The following is a 14634-nucleotide window of genomic DNA, read 5'->3' on the forward strand; positions in this document are numbered from 1 at the left end:
AGAGGTCATTCCTGGATTACGTCGACGACGTCGTACAGTACGCCGACCGGACTTCGGACGCAACCAACTTTCGACAGGTACTGACCGCCATTCACAGTGGAGCCATCAACACCTTCACCGACTCCCTTCCCGTGAATGGCGTTCTTGGAGTTAAACCACCACCCATCGCAGACGAAGAGCTCCAGCTGCCGCGAGAAACGCGTGTGACCCTTGCGCAACTTCGTTCTGGATACTGTAGCAGGTTAAACTCCTACTTATCCAGAATAGACCCTGACATACTCGATGTATGTCCTGCATGCAACGAGTCTCCGCATGACACTGACCACCTCTTTGCATGCCCCACAAACCCTACCCATCTAACACCCTCCTCCCTTTGGTCCGACCCCGTCGAAACAGCACGTTTCTTGGGCCTACCGTTAGATGACCTCGACGACAACTCAAATGATATTTACCATCCCAACGGGGATTAAATCTCCGTTAAAACAACAACAACAACAACGACATCGACATAGTTCAGCGAATTAAAAGACAATGGCTACGCTGGCTAGGTCATGTTGTCCGGATGGACGAAAACACTCCAGCTCTGAAAATATTCGACGCAGTACCCGCCGGGGGAAGCAGAGGAAGAGGAAGCCTCTACTCCGTTGGAAGGACCAAGTGGAGAAGGACCTGGCTTCGCTTGGAATATCCAATTGGCGCCACGTAGCGAAAAAAAGAAACGACTGGCGCGCTGTTGTTAACTCGGCTATAATCGCTTAAGCGGTTTCTACGCCAATTAAGAAGAAAAAGAATATGAGGAATGCACCGCGACCTTTGGTCTATTGTGCTATTTCTATATAAAAAATGTATGTACCGCAAAAAGTACTGCTATAAAAAGTTGTTAAATATGCAGAACACTTGAAAATTTTGAGTTGTAAGCTTTACGTGGCCACAAGATGTAAATATAGCTTACTGCCGAAAATGTCTCGTGACCAAATTTTAGTTTAATTCAGTCGTTTTCTTCAAATAATAAATGCTACAATTTTTAATAAAAAGTTTTGCAACACCTGAAAGCATGTCCCCGCCTTTGCAAATTGCGAAAGTTTTGTTGTGGGGTTTTTTAATTGTTAAACTAGAGGAAATAATATTGAGTACTCTTTTTTATTTGAACACTGCACTATTTTAAATAATGCGAGACTTTGGATTTTATTGGTTTCAGAGTAATTACTAACTTACGATTCTGTTTATTTGGACTAATAAACTTTTGAATCTAATTTAAGAGCTCAATTCTGAAGCCAATTATTTTCAGATATCGGTGTTAAAACAGTGACAAAATATATTTTTATAATTTAAAAAAAATATCACTTTCCAATTTGGAAACTTATTAGACTTAAAAATTACTGATCTAAAATTTACTATTGGCATCTACATACCTTTTAAACCACATGGACGAAACCCGTATTGACCTAATATATTTTGAACGTTTTCCAAATTTACTTCGTTGTTTTCAACTCGCTGATCTGCAATGTCGAAGTTAGACGAACCACGGGTTTCCACTTGTGATTTAGACAATGCGAGTGCGAGATGTATTTCATCAGCACTGAAATTATCAAGTCTGCATTGTTGAGACGTAATCTCCGAAAACATAACTTCATTTCGCATGAGCAAAGTTTTAATATTCTGCTGGCCTCTAGAAAGTGTTCTTTTGTTTCGGGAGGAATTATTTTTACGTTTCAAATTAGTTCGTATCTTAGTTTTCTTTACAGAAACCTCAAAGTTGTCTTCATTATTATCTTTGGAACATTGATACGGGTTTGTTTCCTCCGTCAAAACAAATTTTCGTAAACTGGTCCGCTTTCTTCCATTTGTTTTCAACTGTGTTTCGCTTTGCTGATTTTCTGCTTGTAAATGATCTTGTCCAGTATTAATCAAGCCTCTTATTGAACATCCACCTTCCAAATGCACAACCTCATTTGATTTTGGTTCATTTCCTTGAATAACTTCATTTACTTTTGGTGCCTCAAAATACTTTGATAACAATCCGTTGCTTGATTTAGTTTTCCTTCAAACAAAAATAATTCCAAAATATAAATATGTATTCTTTCGAATTCTTTAGATTTATTTATTTTTATTATGTTTACATTCCAAATTTTATAATATTGTTTTACCGTAAACTACCGCTTGTACTTGATTCATGATGTTTAATTCCGGACAACCGAAGTTTCCTTAAATTAGCTTTCCGAGTTTCCCGATCCATTAGCAAGTTTTATCTTTGAGAATTAAACTCTTTTCCTTCATCAATACGTTTTTGTATTTCTCTGCTGGATAGAGGCTTAGGAAAACTGAATAAATAACGACGATCGATCTCCTCTTCTGTTGGGGTAAATAACGAGTCGCAAAGGCCTTTATTAATCTTTTTAAATGTTGGAGTATACCTGGAATATAGAGGTTTAAATAAAAAATACAGCCACAATAAATTGTGATAATAAAAGCTTACACCCAAGCTGCTAAAAACACCGCTCCTAAACCAATCCAACCAAATGCAAATTTATTTCGGAACTGATATGCAGGTGTCCCACGAGTGCGTCGAGGCTTTCTACTATTGTTTTCAGAACTGTCCATAACCACACCTTCACTGGTTAATTATTTTATATCAATAATATATTACACAACATTAAAGTATATCACGGCAAAACAAATTTCTAATTATCAATATATACTAGTGATGAGCGATATTTCAGTACCGGCGATTTTATCACTATTTTTTTAACATCGCAGTCGCTTTTTTCATTATGCTGAATACAATGAGCGCGACAGACTGCAAACGACATCTGTCAAATATTAAAATACACACGCTCTTGAGGACACAGTTATTTTGAAAACTGCACGACAGCAGGCCGCCAGTTGTCGCTCTCGCTAACTTCAATATATTTTTATATTTGCCAACGACAGTAGGACGACAGTAGAGTTGACAGTAGAGAGATGAGGTAGAGTGGTGATGCCACTAATATGTAAAATGTAATATTATTCAAAGCTCTCACAAACCTGACGTTATTTTACAAATAAAAGCATAAAATAGCTCTATTATATCATTTGTAATAACAATTGATAATTTAAAGCAAATAAATTGACCTATTTACTTATTTTTTGCATAAAAAATTTCACTTTGAACAAAATAAAAAAATTTCATTGAAGTGCAAGGTATTAGTATGGCCACAACGAAATTGAGTATATGCAAAATGGACAGCTGTGTTTTCTTGTGTACATGCCGACCATTGTTATGTCGCTGCCTTCTTACAAATGTTCATGTAGAAGGATTCATGACGTCATTTCTATGTGTTCAGCACTTTAGTCACAATATTTTGTGATAAGGATCACGATCCATCGATATTGCATACTAAACATTGCATATATGTTTGCGATTACATGAGGCAACTTTAGTTGCTAATTCTCGGGCGATTCTCTTTTGCTGTCGCCCATTACCTTCACACGAGCAACTTGTGTTGCGCAACTCTGCTCGAGTTTTTTTCTCATTCTCTTTCACTTTACTTTAACCCATTGTCTACTCTTTACTTTAACCCATTATCTCTTCTTTTTCCTTATAGGTATTTGGGCCACTCTATCACATATATTACTCAGCTCTGTCAATTAAGAAATACATTTTATTTATTAAAACAAAGATATATCACCCTTTTTACTATCGTCTGAATCAGTTTGTATGGCTTCCTCCATACATTTCACAATATCTTTAATTAATTTGATTTTTTCGTCATACTCCATTTTCTAAAATATTTATATTATATTATGTATATTTGTATACATATTTGCAAATTACTTACCAAAAGATGAAATTAAATTTTTTAAATATATTCAAAATATTAATTTCAAAAAAATATACGCAAATGCAACTATGTACTACGAAAGAAAGAACACGAATGCCGAAAAACGTCGCAGCGAACTGTTACGAATAAGAACACAAAGCGAGTTGCTGAACACTGGAAACTCGGCGCGATTCTCCTCTCCTCGTCGCCCCCTCGCCTATAAACTAAGAGTTGCCGCAACAAAAGTTGCCGTGTGTGATAAGGCTCTATTGAGCGTGTAGTTGTCACCATACAAATCAACGAATATGTTATTGATAATCGGGTTGTTTACCCATCCTCAATAAGGTAATTTTTTGGGTTTCATATGTCATAAGTATGTTCATAACTTATATTTGTATATGCGAGATTAAATTGCTACCTTAAAATTATGCTACTGTAAGGATTTCGATTCTAGAATATGTTCGAAATAATAGAAATGCGATTGCTGGCTTGTGTGTGTACGATGTTTTAAAATTAAGGTCTGCGATTTAGAATAGCATCCCCGGATTTCGGGCTTAAAATGGGTATGAACGGATAGAGGAGGAGGATATAAAATAAATGGTTAGAAACGAATTAGTGAAGTGTTAGTGTACATAAAAGTTAAAAATATAACTGTAAAATTCATTATAAATGGGAGAAATACGCATTTTAAATAGTTGAATTTTTGAACTTTAAATGCAAATACCTCAAAAACCATAAATCAGCGGCAACCATATATGTATATTTTCTTAATCTGGAGGACCTCCTCTATCCATACATACCCATTTTAACCCCGAAATCCGGGGATGCTATTTTAAAATTTACACTCCGGATTCATTGAATCCGCAATTGTTCAACTTTGCAATGAGGGGTAAATTTTAGAACAGTAATTTAGATTTAAAATGAATATTTACGGCTAGAGAAGATTTTTCAAACAGAGAAGAAATATATGTGGCATACATACCTTATGGTTTTTGCGTGCGTTTCTTTGATTTATAAATAATTTTTCAATTATATTTATATCCACTAACACTTATGTGGTTTTACACATTTATTTTATATTAAATAGTGCAAAAATAACTTTAATTCAATATTCAATAATTTTTTTTCACACAACAAAAGGTCCGCATTCTAATAAATAATTTTTTGGCAAAAACGTAAACATAAAAAAAAAAACTATGTACGTTTTTGCCAAAATGTTACAACTAAGCGAAAAAACATCAAGATAAGGAAAATATTTAAAAGGTCATAAAAAAACTGACACATACGAACGCCATACCCTTTGAGGGTTTTACTATACTTACCTAGTACCATCACCCTGACTTGGAATTTCTTACCCCCCCCCCAGATTAGCTGTTGTACTGTGTTATTAGAAAATATTCTCTCTGAATTCCTATAATATACAGATTCCTACAGATTGACCGATAAAAAGTTCGTAATAGGAAGTCTGGTAAACATATTTGGTACCTAGGGGCTTGAATAGTTTTGATTCGATTTGGACAATTTTTGGTAATAGGGTGCCACACTGCAATAGCACTATTCGTACAAAGTCTTATCCCCTGGTATTCATTGGTGTTTGATTTCTATACTCTAAAGGGAAAGAATCAGATGGAATTGGAAATTGTGTACCTGTAACATAATAATGTAACATAATAATTTGGTTGAAGTCGGTGGAGTAGGACGCGAGATATGGAGACCTATAAAGCTTTCCCCCATAATCTCGGTGCTAAAGTGAATATATAAGTATAATATTATAATAAGAACTTTTTATTGATTACATATATAAGCTGGTGCTAAAAATGGAATCAGTTCAAATATTATCGTACATCAACTTTTAAAGTGAAATTTCTTATGAATCAGTTTTAATGTGAAAGAAATTCCAAGCATCATGAGAAAAACAACAACATGCAATCAAACTATTCTCCTCGCTTCAAGTGAAATCACATTTTGTGCTGATGCCGAAGTCAATGTGAATGTCTAAGACTTGTCTAGAAATTGTTTGAATTTATGTTTTTCAGGTTCCTTGTGAAAATACACGCATGCGTAGAGATATGCGCGCAGCTTGCTAGTATGCATGAAATGTCTTTGCTTTATTGGTCACGTGCTTCCGTGAATCTCATGAATAAAAATATATTTTGTAATTTTTTTCCATGCATATTATTTTTGTCATCATGCCGTTTTCTCTTAAGGTTACTCTTAACTCTCTTGGTAACCAAATTTAGATACCTTTTGGGTAACAACCTTAAATTGTTGAAGGCCTCCTGGATATCAAGAAAGGTACGCTCAGCATAATCTGTATGTATTAGGTCCTCCTGCCGCCAGGATACTACCGAGTACAATGAAGTGTTGATCGACCTGTTTTCAATAAAAACAAGGAGAGACTGATAGGTCTTAAGTTTTTAGGAGCAATCTGAGAGCTTTTACCGGCCCTCGGGACGAACGCCACTCTAACCTGCATCCAAGCCGCCACATAGATGAGTCCAACTAACTGCATACCTTTGTTGCACGATGAATTTGTGCAGGTATAATGTCGTCGGGTCCCGGAGACATAAATGGTTCAAAAGAGTTCATAGCCAACATGAGAGGGCGCTTGTTTAGAAGATCTGAGAACACATCATAGCCTTGCATTCTTTTGTACAAAGGTTTAGCGAAAGTGAGCATCCAGAAGTAACCGTAGCGACTGATCATTACAGCTGAGTTTCCAAACCCATCTCTCAGATAACTCAGTGGGATAGGATTATTTACGAGAATAAGCTTAAACCTAGAGGGTTCATGACAACCCTTCACGCTTTCGCATAAGGCTCTCAAAGTGACCTTTTGGTCTTCCTAAATGCAGCCTTAGCTGTATATAGAAAGTGTTGCTTTATATAACATCCAAGCTACACTAATACCGTTCTTTTCTACCCGCAGTTACAAAAGTAGGAGTGTTTCCCCTGTTACTAATAAAAAGATCTTCAATACCAACAATTAACTCAAAAAGTGACTCTTGTTTATGTTCGAACTTTTCCAGATAGTTTAAGTTCACGTTCAAACCAATCAGGGGTGGCTCCATCTCGCCATCGTTTGGCGTATTGGCTAATACAAGCCAGAATTCTCTGGTATCGACCTCGGACCTAGTACTCACTAGGTCATCGTTACTGAAATTAACGGTAGGAGGAAAACATTTAGTTCGTTTGAAGCCAGAAAACAAGCTCTGATTCTACTTGTATTGTTGGGCGTCAATAGCTTATGGCTCCTCGTTTTTAGTCCTGAGGCTTCTGGATAAGAACAACATCGGCATCGTCCTTTCAAAACGAAGCAAACGTTTTGCGGATGCCGCCCTCGCTTATTGGAGATAAACCTGAAGGATCTTCATCCTCCAAAAATGGGAGTTCCGTTCTAGAAAGATTGTTGTCTCGATCGTCCTCAAATGACCGCTCGAGATTGAAGACAGAATAATCAGTCGACGATCTTCCACCAGCGCTCGCTGCTTCCGAAAGGAACGAATCCATTTTCATGCTCCATGCTTTTCAAAGATTCCGTAGACGTGATTCCACTTCCAAAATTTCATGCTAACTCGTTCTTCAATTTCCATAGTAAAATTGCCATTGGAAACAAACCTTCACACGAATGTAAAAAAATGGAAAATAGGAAAAGTTTTTACCGATTCGTTTTTACAGTTTAAATGGGCCAGCCTATTTTAATTTTTTTCAAATGGAACATACTAGATGTGATCCCTCCAGCTTGCTAATTCTTAACAAATAATAGTAGGACGTTGAAGTAGCATTCATTGTTCCTCAACGTTTTATTTTTACAGTAATTTTCACGAATATATTTAATTTTTTTGGAAGTATCGATCTACATATGTACATACACTTGTGCTCATATAATTAAGTCACCTTAAGAAAAATTTATTTATTCGAATTATACGGCTTTTTTTTGAAATTATACCTTACCAAAAGCTAATATTTAGTTGGATATCCTTTATTATGTAGTACTTCAGTACAGCGCTTGGGGCGGGACTTACACATTTTGTTCCACTCCGTATGTATTATTTCCCATAAAAAGCAAATGAGCACTACTTGGAGTCGTTATCGTGTTAAAAATCCAAGCCAACGGTAAATTGTCCACATAGTCACCGTCTAAATTGTTCTCCAATGTGTCTTTGTACATTTCTCCGGTCATTTTCCCGTCTATTTTAACAATCGGAACAACGCCTGAAGAGGTGAAGCAACGCCACACCATCACCGATGACCCACCATATTTCACAGTTTTTTTAGTGTACTTGGGGTAAGTTTTTGGGGTCGTCTTAAACATGGTTTTCCATCATTGCCAAATACGTTTATTTTAGATTCGTCACTCCAAACAAGCAAAAAGAGAATTTGGAGTCTTTCCAGAGATGGTCTTTAGCAAACGCTTTTCGTTTTTCAAAATTTTTTTTTCGAAACATTAGTTTTTCGTCTTTGATAAAAACTCTCCGAAATAAAAATACTTAAATGCGCTGAAAATCGCCAACGGCTCTACGCTAACGGAACTTTTTTCTGATGCGATATATGTTCTTTTTAATGTAAAAAATACTGAATGCCTTTATTATATGAGCACAAGTGTATGAATAATTTACCGTATTTTAAATTTCTGAAATAATAATGTTTTTCGTTTTTTACAGCAATGAATCGCTTTACGAAAGTATTTGGTAATAAAAAATGCAATATAATTGCGATGGTACACGTTGATGCTTTGCCAGGTAAATTTTGTACATAAAATTGGCTGCAAAAATTATTTCATTTCAATAATAAAATCTCAACACATGAATACAAAAACATAACAATTGTAATATAACACAAAATAAGTAGTATTCAACTGTTCATTCATTAATCATGTACATTCGATTTTGTACCGTTTCGCATATAAAACAAACAAATCGTCATTATTTCTTTCCGAAGAGAAATATTTCAATTCGTCTAATACAACTCTGATACATTTGTACGCCGGTTATAGGGCGCATGATTGCAAATAAAAATTTAAGACAAGTAAGGAAAAGTAAAATATTGAATATATGAGGATGAAGCGCGGATATCTTTATATTAGAGGTTTGGGTTTAGACTGACGTCATTCATATTCAACTAATCGTTAAGAAACAACTTAAGGTTAAGAAATCTGGGGAAAACTTCAACTTTTAACGGAAAGTCGCTCTCTGAATTTCATTAAATGATATAAGTAAATCAACCTCAAATTCCAAAAATTTTATGTTCTGTATATTTGAACTAGGGGAACAATTTTTACAAAAGTCCAACTTTATTCTCAGAAAAATTGCTTTCTGAATTTCATTGATATATCTGAAAGATTGACCGATATTTCCGGAATAAAGTCAGATATTGGCACTGACTACAAAGTATATGAACGCAATAAAACTTATATTATTAAAAATATATGTATATATACATATATTATAATAAGTTTATATTCGAATTTCGATAATTTTTGGTTGAGAGTTAGGATGCCTAGTACGAACTATCGGTGCAAGGTTTTACTCCAAATGTTAATTCTTATTACTGAAAATTAGTTTATTAAAAATTGCTTCAACATGAAATACATATTTCAAAATATCAAAAAAATTGATGAATTTATGGATGAGAATGGGTATACTGTCGTCATATACTACCGGACCACCATCAGTTGGCTTAAAATATAATAACTTTTTTGTTTATGGCGGGAGTCAGGCTAATATACTTTACACCACGGTCCAAATCTCAGTTAAATTCTATTCTGTGGAACAGTAGAGGTTCTAATTTTATTTTATTTTAGAAACTATTTTTATAAATATTTTTTACACAATTTAACCCTACCCCTTTAATCAATATACCAATAATTTTCTAATATATTATTTTCTTATCAATAATAGTTACAAAACTAAAATATTTGTTTTTTTGTAAATGTATATCAAGGTACACCCGGATACAAAGGAAATTGGACCCAAATTGTGAAGAAAGCTAAAATGGAAGCAAGTATTTACGTCAAACATAAAGTGGTGAATATAATTGATATTTTTTCAACGTTCAATATTTTTTCAACCATTTTTTTATTTCTCAGGATGCCATCTTAATAGAAAATATGCATGATGTACCTTATATACAAAATCGGCTTTTAGGCCCAGAAACCGTTGCTTGTCTATCGAGAATATCAAACGAAATTCGTCAAATAGTTCCATCCGCTCTACCTTGTGGACTTCAAATACTGGCTTGCGGCAACAAACAAGCGTTAGCCGTCGCAAAAGCATGTGATTTACAATTCATTCGCGCAGAAGGCTTTGTATTTGCACATGTGGCAGATGAAGGTTATACAGATGCTTGCGCTGGGGAGATATTGCGCTATAGAAAGTATATTGATGCTGAAAATGTTCTGATCTTCACCGATTTAAAAAAGAAACACAGTTCCCATGCCATTACACATGATGTCACATTATTAGAGACCGCGAAAGCAGCAGAGTTTTTTTTAACGGATGGTGTAGTGATAACAGGTCAATACTATTTAAGCAATGAGTAAATAAATATAAAATTGTTTAATTATTTTTAGGCAAATCAACAGGTTGTGCGGCTAATATGGAAGATGTGGATGAGGTAGCGGGTAACATTAGCACTCCCTTGATAATAGGCTCTGGGGTGACAAATACAAATTTAAGGCAATATTATGAAAGGGCCCAGGCAGTCATTGTTGGTTCCTCTTTTAAGCTCAATGGCTTCTGGGCGAATAGTCTATGTGAAAAATCTATTAATAAGTTTATGGAGGAAATAGAAAAATTAAGAAATTAATTAAGACCATGAATTAAAATACCTCTGTTTAGTGAGAGGTTGTTGACATGGCACAATCAAATCTTTTGTATTTGTAGAATAATTTTATAATTTATTGTTAAAATTTTATAAAAATAAAAATTATCTATATAAAAATCCTATCTATCATGTGCAATATTTTCTATATTTCAGTGTTTACATTTTTGTTTAACGAAATAAAATTTGTAACTTTCTTTAACAGAATAGCAGTCTCCCGGATTAAAATACATCTGGGCCGGAATCGCGGCACACGTTAACGAACGAAATTCAGGTATTTTTTTTTTGTTTTCGGATCGTTGTACCCGCTATCGAATACGCACTTTAGAAATTTGAAATTTCCTTATTCGACAACGTGTTCTCGGTCCCTGATGTATTTTTTTTAGGACTTTCTTTTATTTTGAAAAATTTTGTTTGGTGCTATTATATAGTATATAGAGAAGCTGAAACCATATAACAATCGCAGGCGTATACAAAAGCGTCATTATAGCTCACAGTTCCATTAAGTGGTTCTTTTGTTTACGCTCTCTAGCGCATGAAAGTATAAAAATTCCAACCTCTATGCGAATAAAACAGTTTCGCTCTATATGACATTTTAAAACGAGTAAACATATGACAGAAAAAACCGAATAGTGTAATTTATTATGACACCTATAACCGTTTTCAACTCAAATGAAATTCGGTATTGTCGATATCAACTCAACCCGTAAAAAAAATCGTTTGAAGTCAATCTACTAAATTTTCTTAAGATTGATTACAGCATATATTTTGCTTTAGAATATTCGTAACGAATCGGGGGAAGTCGGGTATACATGTGCGGAGGCGCATCTTATATGCATTTTCGAATTCAAGTGCGAATTTTTCACAGTTGTATGCGTAAGCACGCTTAAGCTATAGAGCTCATCATATGTACAAGCAAATGTGTATTCTATACATTTGTCAGCGGCTCGAATACGCTTATGCAAGTTATGTAGATTCACTTTAAGCTAAGTTATAATTAGATATTTCAAATTTTATTTTCTATAATCAAAACACGCATATGTATGTTAAAATAAATTAGCAAAAAACTTATATATTTTATCAGTCAAAGACACTTTTGTATCAAAATTTTTAGTTACAAATTTCTCATCTGTGTAACATGTATTATTTTCTTTGAAATCAAATTTTACTCGTTTATGAAGGGGTTGTTGCACAACATAGTCATGTTCTTGCTGTGGTGAAGGTACCGTGATCAAATTTTGATTCTCTAAAAGTGTCGTAGTATTAAATCCAGAACTCCCTTTGCGTTTAATATCACTTTCACTATTGCTGCATTCGACCGGTAAAACCGCTAAGTTTATATTTGACTGATAGCGATTTTTCTTGAACGGAAAACAGCCAATTGCTTTATCGTCAATTTCCAGGTAACTTTTGCGTTTTACGTGTTGCTGAAATGTGTTAGTTAATTAATAATACAAAAATAAAACTTCTAATGGTTAAAACACAATTGCGCGCCGAAGCGGTGCACATTTTATATAGTGTTACAATCATAACTACTCTACCCTATGACAAGGGTTGCGATTTTATCAATTCAAAAAAATCAAAGTTAAAAATTGAAAATTTAATTATTATTCCATGCTCTTAGAATATGAAATTGATAAAATATACCATAAATCTTTTGTATGTGTAAAAGAAGGATCTAAAATGTTGAAGATGATGGTTCCATGCAAGCTCTAGTTCAAAATGGGAGAACACGAAGGCGCATACGCTACAATTTCCAGTTTTAGTTCTTAATTATATGCTTGAGATATAATTTTTTTTAATCCAATATTTTAATTTATTTTTGTATATTATTTTCTTAAATCAAGCAAATGTTTAATATTTTTCTATCTTGTATTTGAGATTAAATTGTTTTTTATTTTATTTTATTTTAAAGTCCGGTTTTTGAGATTACAAAATAAAAAAATTGTAAGGCATAATTTGCAACCCTGCCTATTACTGAAAATTCAAGTTTTAAAAAATATAATAATATGTAATGTTGTGTTCGTTAAAAGAATTATCATATTTCGTACGTACCGATATTTTTCTGCTTGGGTAATCGTTTTCAAAATGTCTAATATTCTTCTTCCTAGAAAGGTATAATTGTTAAATCTTTCCAAATTTTATATAGAAAAATTATACACCTGGTAGGTTTGCGTTTACTAGATTCCTTTCGCAATGTCTTTCTACACTGGATATGTACATCTATTGTATCCCGAATACTGTTTATCCATGAATGTACAAGTTGTATATCCGATGAACTGAATATTACAGCATCGCCTTGACAAGTAATTTTAAAACTGTCTGAGAACAGTTCATACACTTTACACTTCTTCAAAGGAAAAATGCAACAGCACTCCAAAGCATTTTCTACCGTAGTGTTTATTTCACGATCCTTTAATATTTTACAGTACAAAAATATGTCAGACATTAGAACACAATACCGTTTTATCTGAGATCCAGTCCGAGAAATTTTATGCAGTAGTCCTTCTTTAACAATTTTCCTTGAAGGTTTAACAATTTTAGGTGATCGATTCAAAAGCGAGTTTTGTAAATTAAGAAGCATTAAAGTTACTTCTTGATCCTCCACACATGAATTTATATGAGATACAATTGATGTGATTTGCTTTACAGAATCTAAATACCATTTAAATAGTAGTTTTTAAAACAAGAATTAACGTAAAGCGTTATAAATTTTTTGATAAATTGTTTTCAAAAATATTGCGATTATTTTTTTCTATTTTTTCTTTTTACTTTTTTAAAGTTCTTTGCTGAAAATTGACGATATATAAGATTTAAAGACTCTTACCTTTTAACAATTTAAAATCAGTCTCAGATGGGCTTGTATACAAAAGTACTTGTTCTAAAAGTAATTTATATCGAGGTAAGCGTTGTATTGGAATTATCATCAAGGAATTTAAAGTTTGTTGTACTTCAGGACGTGTCTCAGTCTGGACAACAAATTTGCGAAAAGCCGGATTTTTATTCGAAATTTCCTGTAGCAAAAGCAGTGCATTTTGGAAATCAAAGGCGTAAACAGAATACAATTTTAAAAATGGAGCCATCTTAAGAAAGGCTTTTGCAACTTTATCTTTATTTTCTTCCAACTCACGCAGTAATTCCCCATTCAAATTATATATCATTTCAATTTGTCCAAATAAGAAAGAATGGTTACGATCATCAATGAATGTATGTAACTTAATAGGTTTAATGAAATAGTTCATAAGAACTTCCAATTGGCGAAGGTAACTTCTTTCAGATGAAATTATTTCATCCACAGCCTTAAACCTTAAAGTTTTTATTTTTTCCCGCTCATTTTTTTGCGATAATCCACTGCCATATAATCCTATAAAATTAATATACTGCAGCAAAATAATGAGTGTTACTTAATCCTTAACTTACTCGTATTACAAATTTTCATCCGATTACGCTCTTGTAGAACTTGATGGAGTTCTCTATTTAAGTTGAGCATGGCTGACGGCACTTGGAAAGGCTCATTTTTATTCCCAAAAGGACTCTTTCTACTTGCAGCTGCAGATATCATTTTTCAGAAACGTTAATTCAAAACAAAATTAACAATAGCGCCAAAAGATAAATAATCGATATTTACCTTTACGATGATTTTGACGTCATGTCAAAATGTGTTAGACTTAACATTATGTTGTGAACATAGGGCAAGTACTCGCAACTTGTACAGAATATGTTTCAAGCCACACTTAACTTAAACTTATCGAACGAATTAAATATAGAATAGATTCCCAATATGAGTTATTGTTCATTAAGTTTATTTCAACATAACTTTTGAGATAATTTTAAAAAAGTATCTCGCGAATACGCTTTTTAATTAGGTATGAGTTGACAGAAGACGTTCTCCAGATTATGAAGAGAAAAGTTATAGTTTTTGAGATCATTGCATTTCAAATTCATGAATTGGGAATATTAGGCAACGTGCTCGCCTACTACTACGCTATCTGCATTCGATATACATACATACT

The 14634-nt window shown here is 33.8% G+C and overlaps 3 protein-coding genes across 13 annotated transcripts in view; 1 reads left to right on the top strand and 2 right to left on the bottom strand.

Moving 5' to 3' along the window:
* LOC126761004 (structure-specific endonuclease subunit SLX4) overlaps positions 1-2322 on the bottom strand; it is a 16268-nt gene extending 13946 nt beyond the window's left edge. For 3 of the 5 annotated variants that reach the window (XM_050476860.1, XM_050476856.1, XM_050476861.1), the window contains exon 1: positions 2148-2322. In XM_050476860.1, coding sequence (XP_050332817.1) covers positions 2148-2236 — 89 coding nt within the window. In that variant the 5' untranslated portion in view covers positions 2237-2322. Of the gene's footprint in view, positions 1-1412; positions 2042-2147 lie in introns of all 5 variants that reach the window. The other 2 variants (XM_050476858.1, XM_050476859.1) reach the window with 2 other exon arrangements.
* The window catches only part of LOC126761005 (uncharacterized protein F13E9.13, mitochondrial), a 15337-nt gene extending 4591 nt beyond the window's left edge, over positions 1-10746 (top strand). For 2 of the 6 annotated variants that reach the window (XM_050476863.1, XM_050476865.1), the window contains exons 2-5: positions 8464-8541; positions 9743-9825; positions 9888-10314; positions 10371-10746. In XM_050476863.1, the coding sequence (XP_050332820.1) occupies positions 8466-8541; positions 9743-9825; positions 9888-10314; positions 10371-10606 (822 nt within the window). In that variant the 5' untranslated portion in view covers positions 8464-8465 and the 3' untranslated portion in view covers positions 10607-10746. Of the gene's footprint in view, positions 1-4125; positions 4146-4202; positions 4319-7872; positions 8088-8148; positions 8404-8463; positions 8542-8652; positions 9015-9742; positions 9826-9887; positions 10315-10370 lie in introns of those variants that run through there. The other 4 variants (XM_050476862.1, XM_050476864.1, XM_050476866.1 and 1 more) reach the window with 4 other exon arrangements.
* A 917-nt stretch (positions 10747-11663) lies between these two features.
* Positions 11664-14209, bottom strand: LOC126762512 (putative protein tag-52). Of its 2 annotated transcripts, none has more exons than XM_050479304.1 (5): positions 14042-14209; positions 13449-13985; positions 12784-13276; positions 12677-12728; positions 11664-12048 (listed from the first exon to the last, which is right to left on the bottom strand). In XM_050479304.1, exons 1-5 carry the CDS (start codon positions 14181-14183, stop codon positions 11668-11670), a joined length of 1605 nt encoding a protein of 534 aa, XP_050335261.1. In that variant the 5' UTR covers positions 14184-14209; the 3' UTR covers positions 11664-11667. The 2 variants fall into 2 exon arrangements, with proteins under 2 accessions (XP_050335261.1, XP_050335263.1); XM_050479306.1 differs by lacking the exon at positions 14042-14209 and having other exon boundaries at positions 13449-13635; positions 13752-13843.
* Between the last annotated feature and the right edge of the window lie 425 nt (positions 14210-14634).

Source organism: Bactrocera neohumeralis, chromosome 6, assembly GCF_024586455.1.
Source record: "Bactrocera neohumeralis isolate Rockhampton chromosome 6, APGP_CSIRO_Bneo_wtdbg2-racon-allhic-juicebox.fasta_v2, whole genome shotgun sequence".
NCBI classification, from domain to species: domain Eukaryota; kingdom Metazoa; phylum Arthropoda; class Insecta; order Diptera; family Tephritidae; genus Bactrocera; species Bactrocera neohumeralis.